This window comes from Tachyglossus aculeatus, chromosome 1 (genome assembly GCF_015852505.1).
Source record: "Tachyglossus aculeatus isolate mTacAcu1 chromosome 1, mTacAcu1.pri, whole genome shotgun sequence".
NCBI classification, from domain to species: Eukaryota; Metazoa; Chordata; class Mammalia; order Monotremata; family Tachyglossidae; genus Tachyglossus; species Tachyglossus aculeatus.
The window spans coordinates 68927808-68946107 of record NC_052066.1 but is presented as its reverse complement, the minus strand read 5'-3'; the positions used below and the strand labels follow the sequence as shown (position 1 = coordinate 68946107).

At 44.6% G+C, this 18300-nt stretch overlaps 1 protein-coding gene across 2 annotated transcripts in view; it reads right to left on the bottom strand.

The window, feature by feature from the left end:
* Positions 1–18300, bottom strand: part of DIS3L2 (DIS3 like 3'-5' exoribonuclease 2) — a 566950-nt gene that overhangs the window by 282993 nt on the left and 265657 nt on the right. For both annotated transcript variants that reach the window (XM_038750342.1, XM_038750351.1), the window contains exon 8: positions 17908–18155. In XM_038750342.1, the coding sequence (XP_038606270.1) occupies positions 17908–18155 (248 nt within the window). The remainder of the gene's footprint in view (positions 1–17907; positions 18156–18300) is intronic.

Below are 18300 nucleotides of genomic sequence, written 5' to 3'. Positions count from 1 at the left end.
CTCAACTGCAAAATGGGGATTAAAGACCTGTTATCAGCTGCAAAATGGGGATTAAATACCTGTTCTCCATTCAATTTAGAATGTGAGCCCCATGCAGGGCAGGAACTGCATCTGACCTAATTATCCTATACCAACCCCAGCGCTTAGAATAGTGCTTGACACATGGTAAGTGCTTAACAAATACCATTAAAAAGTAGGGAAAATGAGGCTAGACTGCTGGGGAAAAATCTGTCACCAAGAGAAGCTTGGGTGGCCCAATTTTCTGGTCATCATCATCATCAATCGTAGTTATTGGGCGCTTACTGTGTGCAGAGCACTGTACTAAGCGCTTGGGAAGTAGAAGTTGGCAACATATAGAGACAGTCCCTACCCAACAGTGGGCTCACAGTCTAAAAGGGGGAGACAGAGGGCAAAACCAAACATACTAACAAAATAAAATAAATAGAATCGATATGTACAAGTAAAATGAATAAGTAAATAGAGTAATAAATATGTACAATCATATATACATATATGGTCATCTCTCAAATACCCCAGTATCTGAGTAGTTAGCATACTAAATTATTTAATTTTTGGTGTACTGTCTAACCCTGAATTTCAACTTTGAGGAAACCTAATCCTCCCCCTCTCTCTCTGTCCACTCTCTTCACCAATTCACCCTCTTCGCTCCTCATTCTCGAGAAGCTGCGTGGCTGAGAAGCAGTTTGGCTTAGTGGAAAGAGGCCAGGCTTAGGAGTCAGAGGTCGTGGGTTCTAATCCCGGCTCCGCCACTTGTCAGCTGTGAGGACTTTGGGCAAGTCACTTCACTTCTCTGTGCCTCAGTTCCCTCGTCTGTAAAATGGGAATCAAGACTGTGAGCCCCAGGTGGGACAACCTAATAACCTCGTATCTATCCCAATGCTTAGAACAGTGCTTGGCACATAGTAAGTGCTTAACAAATACCAATATTATTATTATTATTATTATTATTATTATTATTATCTCTCCTGACTCCATCCCCCTGTTCTCCCCTCGTCAAATCATCATCATCAATCATATTTATTGAGCGCTTACTGTGTGTAGAGCACTGTACTAAGCGCTTGGGAAGTACAAGTTGGCAACATATAGAGACAGTCCCTACCCAACAGTGGGCTCACAGTCTAAAAGACTGACAAATCTGTCCACAGACTCACAACACTTATGAACATGGCCTTGTAACCTGTCATTTCCTCTATCTGTAATTGATTTCAACGTCTGTCTCCCACTCGTAAATTCTTTTTAGGCAGGGATCATGTCTACCACCTCTATTATACTGTACGCTCCCAAGCATTTAGTCCAGTGTTCTGCACACAAGAAGTGCTCAATAAATGCCACCGATTAATCGAGCTGCCGGATCATAGCTCTTTCCATCTTCAAAGCCTTTCTGAAACCATGTCTCCTCCAGGAGCCTTCTCCAATAAACTTTTCTTCTGCCTAAGCCACACGCCCTTTATTTCCATGCTTTATTCACCCCAGCCTCAGCCCCACAGCACTTATGTATAAGTATGAGAAGCAGTGTAGCTCAGTGGAAAGAGCTTGGGCTTGGGAGTCAGAGGTCATGGGTTCTAATCCCGGCTCTGCCACTTGTCAGCTGGGTGACTTTGGGCAAATCACTTAACTTCTCTGGGCCTCAGTTCCCTCATCTGTAAAATGGGGGTGAAGACTGTGAGCCCCACATGGGACAACCTGTTCACCTTGTATACTCCCCAGAGCTTAGAACAGTGCTCTGCACATAGTAAGCGCTTAATAAATACCATTATTATTATTATATATCCACACTTTATTTATTTATATTAAAGTCTGTCTCCCTCTAGACATTAAGCTCCTATTTTTAAATAGTATTTGTTTAGCACTTACTTGGTGCCAGGCACTGTACTAAGCACCAGGGGTAGATACGAGCAAAGCTGGTTGGACACAATCCCTGTCCCACGTGGAGCTCACAGTCATAATTCCCCTTCTAAAGATGAGCTAGCTGAGGCACAGAGAAGTGGTCTGCCCAAGATCACACAAGGGACAAGTGGCAGAGTCAGGAATTAGAACCCAGATCCTCTGATTCCCAGGTCTATGCTCTTTCCGTGTCAGCCAATCGTATTTATTGAGTGCTTACTGTTTGCAGAGCACTGTACTAAGCACTTGGGAGAGTACAAAGAAGCAACATGGCTCAGTGGAAAGAGCCCAGGCTTTGGAGTCAGAGGTCATGGGTTCAAATCCCAGCTCCGCCAATTGTCAGCTGTGTGACTTTGGGCAAGTCACTTAACTTCTCTGTGCCTCAGTGACTTCATCTGGAAAATGGGGGTGAAGACTGTGAGCCCCCTGTGGGACAACCTGATCACTTTGTAACCTCCCCAGCGCTTAGAACAGTGCTTTGCACATAGTAAGCGCTTAATAAATGCCATTATTAGTAGTAGTAGTACAATATAACAATGTGGGAACTTGTCTACCAGCTTCGTTATATTGTATTCTTTCCAAGTACATAATCAATCAATCGTATTTATTGAGCGCTTACTATGTGCAGAGCACTGTACTAAGCGCTTACACAGTGCTCTGCACCCAGAAAGGGCTGAATGAATACAACTGCTTGATTGATCGATTCACCTTCAACTACCACCTTAGCTCCTCTGTGCCAACTACAGACTTTTTTGTACTCACACCCACTCATAGCATTTTGGTAAATATCGACCACTACTCATCTACAAATCAATTTTTCTTTTCTCTCCTATCTGCAAATTATTTTGTATAGGTCTTTCCCACTAAGCTGCAAGCTTCTTTAGGGCAGGGATCATGTCTTCTAACTAGTGCATTCTCCCAAGCTCTTAGCACAGTGCTCTGTGCATAGGAGGCATTTAATAAATACCATTGTTAGGTGAACCTAAAGTTATTCTTGAGAACTAGCTTGAAGTTTATAGGAACGCTGATAACAATTACGGCATTTATAATAATAATAATAATAATAATAATAATAATAATAATAATAATGTTGGTATGTTAAGCGCTTACTATGTGCCAAGCACTGTTCTAAGCACTGGGGGGATACAAGGTAATCAAGCCTGTCCCACGTGGGGCTCACAGTCTTAATCCCCATTTTACAGATGGGGGAACTGAGGCATAGTGCTTTTACTATGTGACAGCATGATTTCCCGGAGTAGATACAAGGTAATCAGATCAAACACAGCTTTTCTGTCCAGATGGGGCTCCCAACCTCAGTTCCTGCAACTGTAAAATGGGGATTAAGACTGTGAGCCTCATGTGGGACAGGGACTGTGTCCAATAGTCATTCATTCATTCATTCAATCATATTTATTGAGCGCTTACTGTGTGTAGAGCACTGTACTAAGCACTTGGGAAGTACAAATTGGCAACATATAGAGACGGTCCCTACCCAACAATGGGCTCACAGTCTAGAAGGGGGATACAGATAACAAAACAATACATGTAGACAGGTCAGAATAAATAGAATTATAGCTATAACAAATAGAATTATAGCTATAATAAATAGAATTATAGCTATAGTAAATAGAATACGACAACCTATTATCTACCCCAGCACTTAGTACTGTGCCTGGCACATAGTAAGCACTTAACAAAAACCATTTATAAAAACAATTAGATACAAGCTAATCAGGTTTCATAGAGTCCGTGTCCCAAATGGGGCTCACAGTCTTAATCCCCATTTTACAGATGAGGGAACAAAGGCAGAGAAGTGAAGTGACTTGGCCAAGGTCACAGAGCAGACAAGAAGCAGTGTGGCTTAGTGGAAAGAGCCCGGGCTTGGGAGTCAGAGGACGTGGGTTCTAATCCCGGCCCTGCCACTTGTCCGCTGTATGACCATGGGCAAGTCACTTCACTTCTCTGTGCCTTAGTTCCCTCATCTGCAAAATGGGGATTAAAAGTGTGAGCCCCATGTGGGACAAGCTGATGACTTTGTATCTAGCCCAGTGGTTAGAACAGTGCTTGGCACATAGTAAGCACTTAACAAATACCACTGTTGTTATTATTATTATTATTATTATTATTATTATTATTATTATTATTATGTGGAGGAACTGGGATTAGAACCCAGGTCCATCCGACTCTCAGGCTCAAGCTCTATCCACTAGGCCATAGGAAATCTCAAACGTGTTCTAATCAAAAGACCACAACTAAACCCGTTCAGCATCAGTTTCACAGCTATTAGATGAATGGCAAACAGAATTAGGTGCTCAGAACAGTGCTTGGCACATAGTAAGCGCTTAACAAATACCATAATTATTATTATTATGGTCTAGCTGAAAAAAACTCGGATCTGAGAGTCAGGAGTTCCAGGTCCCAGGCTCAGTTCTGCCACTATTCATTCATTCACTCAACTGTATTTATTGAGGGCTTACTGTGTGCAAAGTACTGTACTATACTGTACTAAGCACCCCAGTAGTCTGTTGGGTGAACTTGAGCAAATCACTTAATCTCCCTAAGCCTTTGTTTGTCATCTGTTTAGTGGTAGGAAACATGCCTATCTCTTCCTTCTTCACAGAGATGTGGTATGGATAGTGAGATCTCTGTAGGCAGGTACTGTGTCCACCAACCCTCCCAAGCGTTTAGTACAGTGTTCTGTAAACGGCGAGTCCTCAATAAGTACCCCTGATTGATTGGCGGACAAAAGGAGAAACATACTGTACAAATGCTCTGAAAAAATGAAAGCTCTATAAAAATTCAAGGTATTACTTTGACTCCTGAGTCAGAAGGAAGATATGCACATATCTTTACATCATATATTATACGTTATTTATTTATATTGATGTCTGTCTCCCCCTCTAGACTCTGAGCTCATTGTGGGCAGGGTGCATGTCTGCCAACTCTGTTGTATTGTACATTCCCAAGAGCTTAGTACAGGGTTCTGCAGAAAGTTAGCACTCAGGAAATACCACTGAAGAGGGTCATGATGATGAAGACCAACTCCCTTTATCTGACAGTTGGGGAAGGCTAACTTCTTGGGCCACTTTATTCTACCTTCATTTTATTCCACATTCGATATAAATATCTGTTTCTCTGCCCATTGCAAAGTGAAATGATACACCTTTCACCTTTCCCCCTTTTAGACTGTGAGCCCACTGTTGGGTAGGGACTGTCTCTATATGTTGCCAATTTGTACTTCCCAAGCGCTTAGTACAGTACTCTGCACATAGTAAGCGCTCAATAAATACGATTGATGATGATGATGATGAAATGAAAAACAATGGAATCCTCAGAGGATAGGAAGGATTTCTGGGACTTGATCCAAAACAAATAAAACCATGAAAATGGCGAGTGCTGGTCTCATTCATTCATTCATTCAATCGTATTTATTGAGCGCGTACTGTGTGAACAGCACTGTACTAAGCGCTTGGGAAGTACAAGTTGGCAACATATAAAGACGGTCCCTACCCAACAACTGGCTCACAGTCTAGAAGGGGGAGACAGACAACAAAACAAAACATGTGGATAGATGTCAAGTCATCAGAATAAATAGAAATTAAGCTACATGCACATTCTTACCAAAATAAATAGAATAGTAAATATGTACAAGTAAAATAAATCTGTACAAACATATATACAGATGCTGCGGGGAGGGGAAGGAGGTAGGGCAGGGGGGATGGGGAGGAGGAGAGGAAAAAGGGGGCTCAGTCTGGGAAGGCCTCTTGGAGGAGGTGAGCTCTCAGTAGGGCTTTGAAGGGAGGAAGAGATTTAATTTGGCGAATGTGTGGAGGGAGGGCATTCCAGGCCAGGGGAAGGACATGGGACACGGGTCGACGGCGAGACAGGCGAGAACGAGGCCCGGTGAGGAGGTGAGCGGCAGCAGAGGAGCGGAGGGTGCGGGCTGGGCTGGAGAAGGACAGAAGGGAGGGGAGGGAAGAGGGGGTGAGGGGATGGACAGCCTTGAAGCCGAGAATGAGGAGTTTTTGCTTGATGCATAGGTTGACTGGCAGCCACTGGAGATTTTTGAGGAGGGGAGTAACATGCCCAGAGCATTTCTCCACAAAGATGATCCGGGCAGCAGCGTGAAGTAGGAAATGGACTGGAGCGTAATTGGATTTGTTTTCTGAACCATTAACTATTCTGGGATAAATGAAGAAAGAAATTGCTGCTTCTTCTTGGGCCAGCGCTTCACAAGGTGCTTGCATGTAATATGCCCTTAGAAAATGTAATTATTCACACTATCATCATCTTCATCAAATTATCATTTCTGGTATCTCCACACAGAGAACTTATTGGGGAAGGCCACCACAATTGTTCTTTGTCACTGGATCAACAACAGGGCTACTTGGGAATACACAACAAAAGAAAAACACCAGGTCCCTGCCCTCCAGACTCTTGTAGTTTGAGGAGCTGACATTTAAATAGAGAGACAAAGGACATTACGTGCCAAATGCTATGTAAAAAAGTCTGAGAGTAAGCACCAATGATAAAAGCAGATTGGAGGAATTGAATATATAACAAATAAAGTAATATTTTAATATACATATAAGTGCTAAGGTTGCTTCTCAGATGACATGACCAGGGAGGAGGAAGGAGGGGTTAGCTAGGCAAAGTCACTTGGAGGACATAGCTTTATAGGAGGGCATGGAAGTTGAGAAGGGATATATATTTTGGTGGATTTGAGAGGGGAAGGAGTGAATGATGGGCTAGAGATAGGAGTGTTATTAGTGAGGAGCAGTTAAAAGTTTGGCTCGAGAAGAGCAAAAATTGCATGTTGGGTTGTAACCAGAGAAGAGGGTAGATTGATAGGAGGAAGAAAACTGGTGGAAGGCCTTGTAGCCAAAGATTAGTTTTTATGCTGGACGAGAACAAATGAGTAGACACTGCAGAATAGCCCAGCTCTGCCACTGCTCTGCTGTGTGACCTTGGGCAAGTCACTAAGCTATTCTGTGCCTCTGTTTCCTACTCTGTAAAATGAGGATTAAATCCTACTGCCTGCTACCTAGACTGTGAGTCTCATATGGGATAGAGGGATGGTGTCCAACTTGATAATCTTGCATTTGTACTAGTGCTTAAAACAGTGCTTGTCACATAGAAAGCGCTTAATAAATACAGTAAAAAAAAACAAAAAACGAAAAAAACAAATACCAGGCTGAGGAGGGCCTGGTGTGTTTGAAGGATGCTTTAGGAAGAGGGTATGAGTATGTATGTGTACGGCAGACTATAGAGGAGGGAGGGTTGAAGCAGAGGAACCTCTAAGAAGTAATCCAGTCAGAGGATGGGGGCTCAAATAATAATGATGGCATTTGTTCAGCGCTTACTATGTGCGAAGCACTGTTCTAAGCACTGGGGGGAATACAAGGTGATCAGGTTGTCCCATGGGGAGCTCACAATCTTCATCCCCATTTTACAGCAGGATAGGCATAAAGGCACAGAGAGATCCATGCAATATGGAAGAATTACATGCAGGATTTAGAGACTAACTGTAAAAGGGAAGGGACTGACTGAGAGCCAAAGAAAACATCAAAGCCTCAAGCTTCAGGGGCAGGAAGGATAGTGATGCTGTCGACAGTGATGAGAAAGTTAGGAGTGCGAGAAGGTTTAGTAGGGAAGATGAAGAGTTCTGTTTTTGATTCATTCATTCATTCATTCAATCGTATTTATTGAGCGCTTACTGTGTGCAGAGCACCGTACTAAGCGCTTGGGAAGTACAAGTTGGCAACATATAGAGACGGTCCCTACCCAACAGCGGGCTTTTGATGGGTCATCCGGGTGGAAATGCCTGGAGGCAGAAGGAGATTTGAAATCCACAAGCAGGCGAGAAGCCAGGGCTGGAGATGCAGATTTGGAAGTCACCCACGCGAAGGTGGCAATTGAAGGCATGAGATTGGACGGGACCCCGGAGAGAATCGATCAATCTATCGTATTTATTGAGCATTTACTGTGTCCACAGCGCTAAACTAAGTGCTTGGGGGAGTACGATTTAACAACACAAACAGAGTTGGCAGACGCTTTCCCTGCCTACAATGAGCTTACAGTCTAAAGGAAACTATAGAGGATCCAGGACTCATTCATTCAGCAGCTTTTATTGAGCACTTACTGTGTGCAGAGAACTGTACTAAGCACTTGCGGAGTACACTCTAACAATAACCAGACACATGCCCTGCCCATAACGAGCTTGCAGTCTAAAGAGGGAGGAGACAGACAGCGACATAGATGGGGTGGTGACATCTGAAGGGTGAGGTGCTGGGGATGAAGAGTCGGGAAAGAAAACTAGGAAAGAGTAAAGAAGTGGGAGGAGAACCAGGAGAATACTTAGACTTCTCTTCCCACCTTCAAAGCCTCATGAAGGCAAATCTCCAAGAAGCCTTCCCCAACTAAGCCCTCATTTCCTCTTCTCTCACTCCCTTCTGCATCGTCCTCATTCTCGCGCTTAGCTATGCACCCTTTCTTCGCCCCTCCCTCAGCCCCACAGCACCGATGCACATAGGCATAATTTATTTATTCATTCATTCATTCCATGTAGACTGTGAGCCCGTTGTTGGGTTGGGGCCGTCTCTATATGTTGCCAACTTGTACTTCCCAAGCGCTTAGTCCAGTGCTCTGCATACAGTAAGCGCTCAATAAAAACGATTGAATGAATGGCCATAATTTATTTATTCATTCATTCATTCAATCTAGACTGTGAGCCCGTTGTTGGGTAGGGGCCGTCTCTATATGTTGCCAGTTTGTACTTCCCAAGGGCTTAGTTCAGTGCTCTGCATACCGTAAGCACTCAATAAATATGATTGAATGAATGAGTGAATAGCCATAATTTATTTATTCATTCATTCATTCAATATAGACTGTGAGCCCATTGTTGGGTAGGGACCGTCTCTATATGTTGCCAACTTGTACTTCCCAAGCACTCAGTACAGTGCTCTGCACACAGTAAGCGCTCAATAAATACGACTGAATGAATGAATGAATAACCATAATTTATTTATTCATTCATTCAATCTAGACTGTGAGCCCGTTGTTGGGTAGGGACCATCTCTATACGTTGCTGACTTGAACTCCCCAAGCGCTTAGTCCAGTGCTCTGCACACAGTAAGCACTCAATAAATACAGCTGAATGAATGAATAGCCGTAATTTATTTATTCATTCATTCATTCAACATAGACTGTGAGCCCGCTGTTGGGTAGGGACCGTCTCTATCTGTTGCCAACTTGTACTTCCCAAGTGCTTAGTCCAGTGCTCTGCACACAGTAAGCCCTCAATAAATATGATTGAATGAATGAATGAATGAACTTACCGAGCGCTTATTATGTGCAGAGCACCGGACTAAGCGCTTGGGAAGTACAAGTCGGCAACACATAGAGATGGTCCCTACCCAACAACGGGCTCAACGTCTCTATATGCTGCCAACCTGTACTTCCCAAGCGCTTAGTACAGTGCTCTGCACACAGTAAGCGCTCAATAAATACGATTGAATGAATGAATGAATGAATGAATATTAATGTCTGTCTCCCCCTCTAGACTGTAAGCTCGTTGTGGGCAGGGAACCTGTCTCCCAACTCTGTTGCACAGTAGTCCCCCGAGCGCTCAGTACAGTGCCCTGCACACAGTAAGCGCTCAGTAAATATGATTGATTGATGGGGAAGATCGGAACCACAATTTCCGCAGTTGCTCGTTTTTCTCCTTTGGCCACCAGATGGGATCCAAGAGTCGCACTAAATGAGCCCCCTCCCCAGCCGGGATGGTTTTCCAGGTTTTCCAGCTTTTCCAGCTTTTGACAGGCCAGGCGGCAGGAATCCCTCTAGGAACTGCAAATTCGGGCCTGGCAAGGGAGTTCACGTCATCACCCCAGTTGACTCACCAAGCTAGACGCCCTCCCCCCTCCCGCCCCCAACTACGAGAACCAGAAGGCTGCAGCATGGTGTAGGGCATAGTGGATACGGCACGGGCTTGGGAGTCGGAAGGTCTTCTAGACTGTGATCCCGCTGTTGGGTAGGGACCGTCTCTATATGTTGCCGACTTGTACTTCCCAAGCGCTTAGTCCAGTGCTCTGCACACAGTAAGCGCTCAATAAACACGATTGAATGAACGAAGGTCTTGGGTTCTAATCCTGGCTCTGCCGCTTGTCTGCTGTGTGACCCTGGGCAAGTCACTTCACTTCTCTGGGCCTCGGTTGCCTCATCCGTAAAACGGGGATTAGACTCTGAGCCCGCTGTTGGGTAGGGACCGTCTCTCTACGTTATCATCAATCGTATTTATTGAGTGCTTACTGTGTGCAGAGCACTGTACTAAGCGCTTGGGAAGTACAAGTTGGCAACATCATCACCATCATCATCATCAATCTTATTTATTGAGCGCTTACTGTGTGCAGAGCACTGTACTAAGCGCTTGGGAAGTACAAGTTGGCAACATACAGAGACAGTCCCTACCCAACAGCGGGCTCACAGTCTAGAAACCAATACCATTAGTATTGTTGTTATTATTTGCTTGTCTCCACCCTAGTGCCTAGCAGAGTGCCTGGCACATAGTAAGCACTTGAGTTGCCGACTTCTTCTTCCCAAGCGCTTAGTACAGTGCTCTGCACACAGTAAGCGCTCCATAAATACGATTGAATGAATGAATGAATGAGTGTGAGTCCCGTGTGGGACAGGGACTGGGTCCAACCTGATTAACCTGTATCTACCCCAGTGCTTAAAACAGTGCCTGGCAGAGTAAGTGCTTAACAAGTACCATTGTTATTATTATTATTGTTATCATTATTATATATTCTCAAATGGAATGACCCTCCTGGAAGCAGGTGGGGACAGCCCGAATTTCTACTCAATGAAAGACTTTAGCCCCTTTATCAATCAATCATTCAATCGATCGGATTTACTGAGCATTTACGGTGTATTATGTGTTTGGGAGAGTACTGTTCCACCGAGTTGGTAGAAACGTTCCCTGTCCACAATCAATCCAACAATAATATTTATTGAGCGCTTACTGCATGCAGAGCACCGGATTAAGCACTTGGGAGAGCACAATATAACAGAGTTGGCAGATGTGTTCCCTGCCCTTTCGAAAGAACCACAACTTTTACATTGCCAGGTGACTAAAGTGGCCAAAAAAACAGAAGGATGGTCTAAATCTATACATGTTTTGTTTTGTTGTCTGTCCCCCCCTTCTAGACTGTGCGTCCGCTGTTGGGTAGGGACTGTCTCTATATGTTGCCAACTTGTACTTCTCAAGAGCTTAGTACAGTGCTCTACACACAGTAAGTGCTCCATAAATACGATCGAATGAATGAATGAATGAATGAATGCTTAAAACAGTGCCTGGCAGAGTAAGTGCTTAACAAGTACCATTGTTGTTGTTATTATTATTATTACTGTTACCATTATTATATATTCTCAAATGGAATGACCCTCCTGGAAGCAGGTGGGGACAGCCCGAATTTCGACTCAATGAAAGACTTTAGCCCCTTTATCAATCTATCGTTCAATCGATCGGATTAACTGAGCATTTACTGCGTATTACGTGTTTGGGAGAGTACTATTCCACCGAGTTGGTAGAAACATTCCTTGTCCACAATCAATCCAACAATAATATTTATTGAGCGCTTACTGCGTGCAGAGCACTGGATTAAGCACTTGGGAGAGCACAGTATAACAGAGTTGGCAGATGTGTTCCCTGACCTTTCGAAAGAACCACAACTTTCACACTGCCAGGTGACGAACGTGGCCAAAACAGAAGGATGGTCTAAATCTATACAAGTTGGTGGATAATGGATAGTGTGGATATTCATGTTAGCACCTCAGGGCATCCAAAAGAAGGCAGGGAAACAGAAAATCCAGAAGGGCTGAGTTATTCTATCAATGACACTTAATGAACACTTACCCCAGTCAGAGCACTGTACTAAGCACTAGGGAAGCCTGATACAATAGAGTTGGTAGACATGATCCCTGCCCACAAGAAGCTTACAGACTCCTTTAAGGCAAATGCAGTGACAGAAGAAGTTGCTTAACACAAAATAAACCGCATTGCTCACCCTCAGGTTGAATCCTTCTTTGGTTAGACTGGAGTTTAGTTCAAACTTCCCAAAGAATCTCTAATATATCACCCAAAAGGAGCATGATGAAGTTGTGGCCAAGGCCCCTGAAGACCCACTTCTGATGGTTCACACCCATATCCTATTAGGACGATCAGGAGAGAGTGAACAAGCTTCAGGATTCATCGGATGGGGTTTGCTTTGTTTCTGGTACGTCCCCAAAGCCACCGGAGGGCTCTAAGAATTTGAAAGCTATTATTTTTACTCTTTTAGCTTTGATTAATTACCAGGGGCACTACGACTCTCAAGTCATGAAAGACTCTCAAGGTTGCCGAAAACAAATCAGGCAAAGGAAGCAGACTTAACACCTTTTCAGCCGACAACCTTGCCATTTGCGGGGGACAGAAAAAGACCTTCAAGTGTCTCAAGAGTACCTTCGTGAAGGTGATTTCTTAAGAAATGCACTTTTAGACATTCCTCCTCCTCGCAGAGTGAAAGCATTTATTTGGAAAGGCAAATTTCCATTTCATACCATTTTCAGATTTCTTTGATTGAAAAGGAGGGGAAAAAAACATTAGACTCAAGTCTTTTTTCCATCTCAGGTTAAGAATCCCTAGGGAAAATAAGCACTGTGGTTATGAGGTCCTGTCAGATGGGTTTTCTGATTTCTTTTTGCCACCCTCTACCCACTCTGGTGGGGATCCCACTGAAGTAACAGCTCTCCAGCAGAACCACCCCTGCAGATCATTTAAAACTCTAAATGGAAAAGTTCCTGTGCAGACTTCCTGGCTACACCCTTGCAGCTGGAAACTACTGAAGAAATCACATCAGGGTTACACAATGGGACATGTCAAAAGGGCAGATAAGACCCTTGGATCTTCTAAGGAAAATGGTTTACCTACTATGTGAGACTTTCAATTTCACTAGGGAACATGGCTTTTAGGGCATAATCAAGACACACCAGAAAGCGGGGTCATTCTTTGGCCTTTGGTCTTTTTGTTTGTTAAGGAGAAGAGAGGGAGAAAAGGGCACGCATAAGCGCTTGGGAGAAGACCATGAGAGACATGTAAAGAGTTGCCAATATCTTCAACCAAAAGAGGCTGGGTTTCCTGGAAGGCCTTGCCAGTTTTATCTGCATCCTGGCTCACTGGAGCCTCCAAGGATCTGGCACGGCTGCTTGGTAAAAATGGCATTTCCACTGTCATCATCAATCATCATCAATTGTATTTATTGAGCACTTATTATGTGCAGAACACTGTACTAAGCGCTTGGGAAGTACAGATTGGCAACATATAGAGACAGTCCCTACCCAACAGTGGGCTCACAGTCTAAAAGGGGGAGACAGAGAACAAAACCAAACATACTAACAAAATAAAATAAATACAATAGATATGTACAAGTAAAATAAATCAATCAATAAATAGGGTAAACTGTCCTTTGCCTCTTCCTCCTTCCCCCTTCATATCTGACAGACCAACATTCTCCCCACCTTAAAAAACTAACTATGATCTCAACTTTTCCAAGAGGCATTCCCTAGCTAAGTCCTCATTTTCCCTACCTATGCTCCCTCTACCTCTTAGACACTCTGCTACTCACCCCAGCCCCACAGTAACTATGTGGCTCAGTGGAAAGAGCCCGGGCTTTGGAGTCAGAGGTCATGGGTTCAAATCCTGGCTCAGCCACCTGTCAGCTGTGTGATTTTGGGCAAGTCACTTAACTTCCCCGTGCCACAGTTACCTCATTTGTAAAATGGGTATTAGTGAGACAACCTGATCACTCTGTAACCTTCCCAGCGCTTAGAACAGTGCTTTACACATAGTAAGCGTTTAATAAATGCCATTATTTTTATTATTACATATCCTTTTACTCTATTTCCCCTATCTGTAATTGATTTTAATGTCTCTCTCCTCATAAATCCCCAATTCCCCCATTCACCCTCTCTTCTGTATTACAGATGCATTTCTATCTGTATCCCTAAAGCTCTTGATATTCAACCCACACTCGGTCCCACAGCACTTAGGTACCTATCCTTACACTTATTTTTCACGATATTTGTTAAGCGCTTACTATGTGCCAAGCACAGTACTAAGCATTGGGGTGGACACAAGCTAATCGGGTCGGACACAGTCCCTGTCCCACCTGGGGCTCACAGACTTCATCCCCATTTTGCGATGAGACATCTAAGGCACTGAGAAGTTAAGGGACTTACCCAAGGTCACACGGCAGACAAGTGGCGGAACCGGGATTAAAACCTAGCTCCTTCTGACTCCCAAGGCCTTTGTTCTTTCCAGTAGGCCACACTACTTCTCCATCTCTCTGTAAATTATTTAAAGGACTGGGAAGCAGCGTGGCTCAGTGGAAAGAGCCCGGGCTTTGGAGTCAGAGTTCATGGGTTCAAATCCCGGCTCCGCCAATTGTCAGCTGTGTGACTTTGGGCACGTCACTTCACTTCTCTGGGCCTCAGTTCCCTCATCTGTAAAATGGGGATTAAGACTGTGAGCCCCCTGTGGGACAACCTGATCACCTTGTAACCTCCCCAGTGCTTAGACCAGTGCTTTGCAATCAATCAATCAATCAATCAATCGTATTTATTGAGCGCTTACTGTGTGCAGAGCACTGTACTAAGTGCTTGGGAAGTACAAGTTGGCAACATAGTAAGCACTTACTAGCACATAGTAAGCACTTAATAAATGCCATCATTAGTGGGTTAGTTGAAAGAGCACAGGTTTGGGAGTCAGAGGACATGGGTTCTAATCCCAGCTCTGCCATTTGTCTGCTGTGTGACCTTGGGCAAGCCACTTCACTTCTCTGGGCCTCAGTCATCTCATCTGTAAAATGGGGATTAAGACTGGGAGCCCCACATGGGACAACCTGATTACCCTGCATCTACTCCAGCGCTTAGAACAGTCCTTGGCATATAGTATGCACTTAACAAATACCATTATTATTATTATTATCATTCTAATGTCCTGTTCTAATGTCTACCAACTCTAGTGTACTAAACTGTCCCAAGGACAAAGAACAGTGCTTTGCACACAGTAAAAACTCAATAAATACCACCACCCTCCTACCATATCTCAGTGATCTCCTACTATGAGCCCATCTGCACACTTTGCTTCTCTAATGCGAACCCAATTTCTGTACCTCAATCTCATCTATCATGCCACCCAGCCCCTTGTCCATGCTCTCCCTCTGGCTTGGAACACTCTCACCCTTCATTTCCACCACTCTCCCCACCTTCAAAACCCTCCTAAAATCATATCTCCTCCAAGAGGCCTTCCCTGACTAAGCCCTCATTTCCCACAAGAATAATAATTGCGGTAATTGTTAAGCGCATAGTCAGGCACTGTCCTAAACGCTGGGGTGGATACAAGCAATTCGGGTTGGACACAGTCCCTGTTCCACGTGGGGCTTACAGTCTCAATCCCCATTTTGCAGATGAGGGAACTGAGGCCCAGAGAAGTGAAGTGACCTGCCCAATGTCACAGAGCAGACAAGTGGAGCATGGCTCAGTGGAAAGAGCCCGGGCTTTGGAGTCAGGGGTCTGGGGTTCAAATCCCAGCTCCGCCAATTGTCAGCTGTGTGACTTTGGGCAAGTCACTTAACTTCTCTGTCTCAGTTACCTCATCTGTAAAATGGGGATGAAGACTGTGAGCCCCCTGTGGGACAGCCTGATCACTGTGTAACCTCCCCAGCGCTTAGAACAGTACTTCACACATACTAAGCGGTTTATAAATGCCATCATTACCAGCGCTTAGAACAGTGCTTTGCACATAGTAAGCGCTTAATAAATGCCATTATTATTATTATTATTAAATGGGGGAGCAGGATTAGAACTCATGACCTTCTCCCAGGCCCATGCTCTATCCACCACACCATGCTCCTTCTCACTAGGCCATGCCAACCCTCTCTCTACTCCTTAAGCACTTTGATATCCACGCCAGCCTCACAACACTTTTGTACATACCCTTATATTTTACTATTTTCCCTAGCTGTCATTTATTTTAATGTCTGCGTTCCCCTGTGGACTGGAAACGCCTTGTGGGTAAGGAATCAGGTCTACCAATTCTTTTGTACTGTACTTTTCCCAAGCACTAAGCTCTGCACACAGTAAGCCCTCAATAAATTCTGCTGATTGACTGATTAACTGACTGATCCTCAGTCGGAAATGTAAGAACAAAAGAACTGGCAGTAACAAGTTAGAGCGAGGGTCTATTATTAGCCCATAATTCTAATATCTCCAACAGTGGCCTCGAGGCTGGGTGGAGCAGTATTTGGAGGAAATAATAATAATGGTATTTGATAAGGAGTATTTGGTATTTGTTAGAGAAGCAGCGTGGCTCAGTGGAAAGAGCCCGGGCTTTGGAGTTAGAGGTCATGGGTTCAAATCCCGGCTCCACCACCTGTCAGCTGTGTGACTTTGGGCAAGTCAACTTGACTTCTCTGTGCCTCAGTTACCTCATCTGGAAAATGGGGATTAAGTCTGTGAGCCCCACGTGGGACAACTTGATTACCGTGTATCTACCCCAGTGCTTAGAAAAGTGCTTTGCACATAGTAAGTGCTTAATAAATGCCATTATTATTATTATTATTATTATGCGCTTACTACTTGCCAAGCACTCTTCTAAGCACTGGGATAGATACGAGGTAAATCAGGTTGCCCCACATGAGGCTCACAGTCTTAATCCCCATTTTACAGATGAGGCAACTGAGGCACAGAGAAGTTACGTGACTTGCCCAAAGTCACACAGCTGAGAAGTGGGGGAGCCGGGATTAGAACCCATGACCTCTGACTCTCAAGTCCGTGCTCCTTCCACTTAGCCACGCTGCTTCTCTTAAGTGAAGGGGAGTCTTTTAAAAAGAGCCAATCTAATGCCTAATGTCAGCTGAAGACCCACTTCCGATTGTTCACTACTACCCCACCCTACCCCTCTCACGATGGAGATTTTTCAGTCCTCTACCAGTCTCAGCTATGGGAGGGAGAGTCGAGCAGAGGCCTACCCATTCCATTCCTAGCTTGGCCAGTGGCTAGCAAGTGGAAGGCAACTTGCTACAAGTCAAAACTCACCTGTCCTGGGCAGCAGCAGCACAGGAGAGAGTCGAGGGTGGAGACTCGAGTTGACTTAGTGGACGGAGGGAATGGTAAACCACTTCCCGATTTTTACCAAGAAAACTCCATGGATACACTACCAGAAGGATCACATTCGGAGAGTGGGGTGTTCTTGGAGAGATGCGTCCATGGAGTCGCTAAGAGTCAGAACGACTTGACAGCATAAGACAAGACCGCACCCCACCAGGAACATGATGGGAAAGGGAATGTGCTTCAGGATTCATAGTCCAGGGATTGCTTTGTTCCTAGTAAGTCCCCAGATTGATTGCCAATTATCATCCCTCACTTTTTCCCCACTGCATCCTTAACTTTCCCTTTAATAACCCATTATATTGACTTCATTCATGAATGTATCCAAACTCCTGCTGAACCCACTGCTATTGTCTACTTGCACAACTGCTCTGAGGTGACAAATTCCACGGGCTCACTGCCTGCACGGCATATGGATGGGGGTGGGGCTCTAGAGTGAAAGCTCCTTGTGGGTAGGGAATACGTCTGTCATCTCTACTGTATTGCTTTCCGCCAAGTGCCTAGTATAATCTTTGGGGCACAGTCAATAAATGCCACTGATAGACTGGGGTGGGGGTAAAATGGGGATAAGAAAGAGCAAAGGAGAGGAGGCCATCTGGCTTCCCTGTGAAAATCTTATAGAACATGTTCACGCAACTGGTCCTTCTACACCATGAGGCAACAGTTTCTCACTGTCTGGCACAGAAACCCTGCTTGCAAACCATCAACAGAGGAGACAAAATGGTGAGGTTGATTCTGAGTCCCTAAGTTGGCATTTCTTGCTCCCACTGCTGGTTTCTGTTAGTGATCACCTACCCTGTTGCAAAGTTGCAGTCTTCCTTCCAGTCCATAATGCGGCAGACGAAGAGCGTATTGGCATAGTCTTTGGAGCGGGTGGCAAAATCCGCAGGGCAATCGGCGAGGGGCACGTAAACCCTGGGCACTCTGTGGTCAGAGGGTGAGAACAGTGCCCATTTCCGAAACTGGTCACTGCACTTATCAGCCAAGAGTTTGATGAAGCCAGTAGCTGTTCGGGAGTGTTTTTTCTCCAATATGTACACCACCTGGAATGATCAAAGCCCCAGTTAACACCAAGGTTGATTTTTTTCACTTATACGGGGAAACGGATCAGTCATGACACACTGGCAAAATCGATTCCTTCACTCGTGTATTTACTGAATGCTTGCTGTGTGCAGAGCACTGTATTAA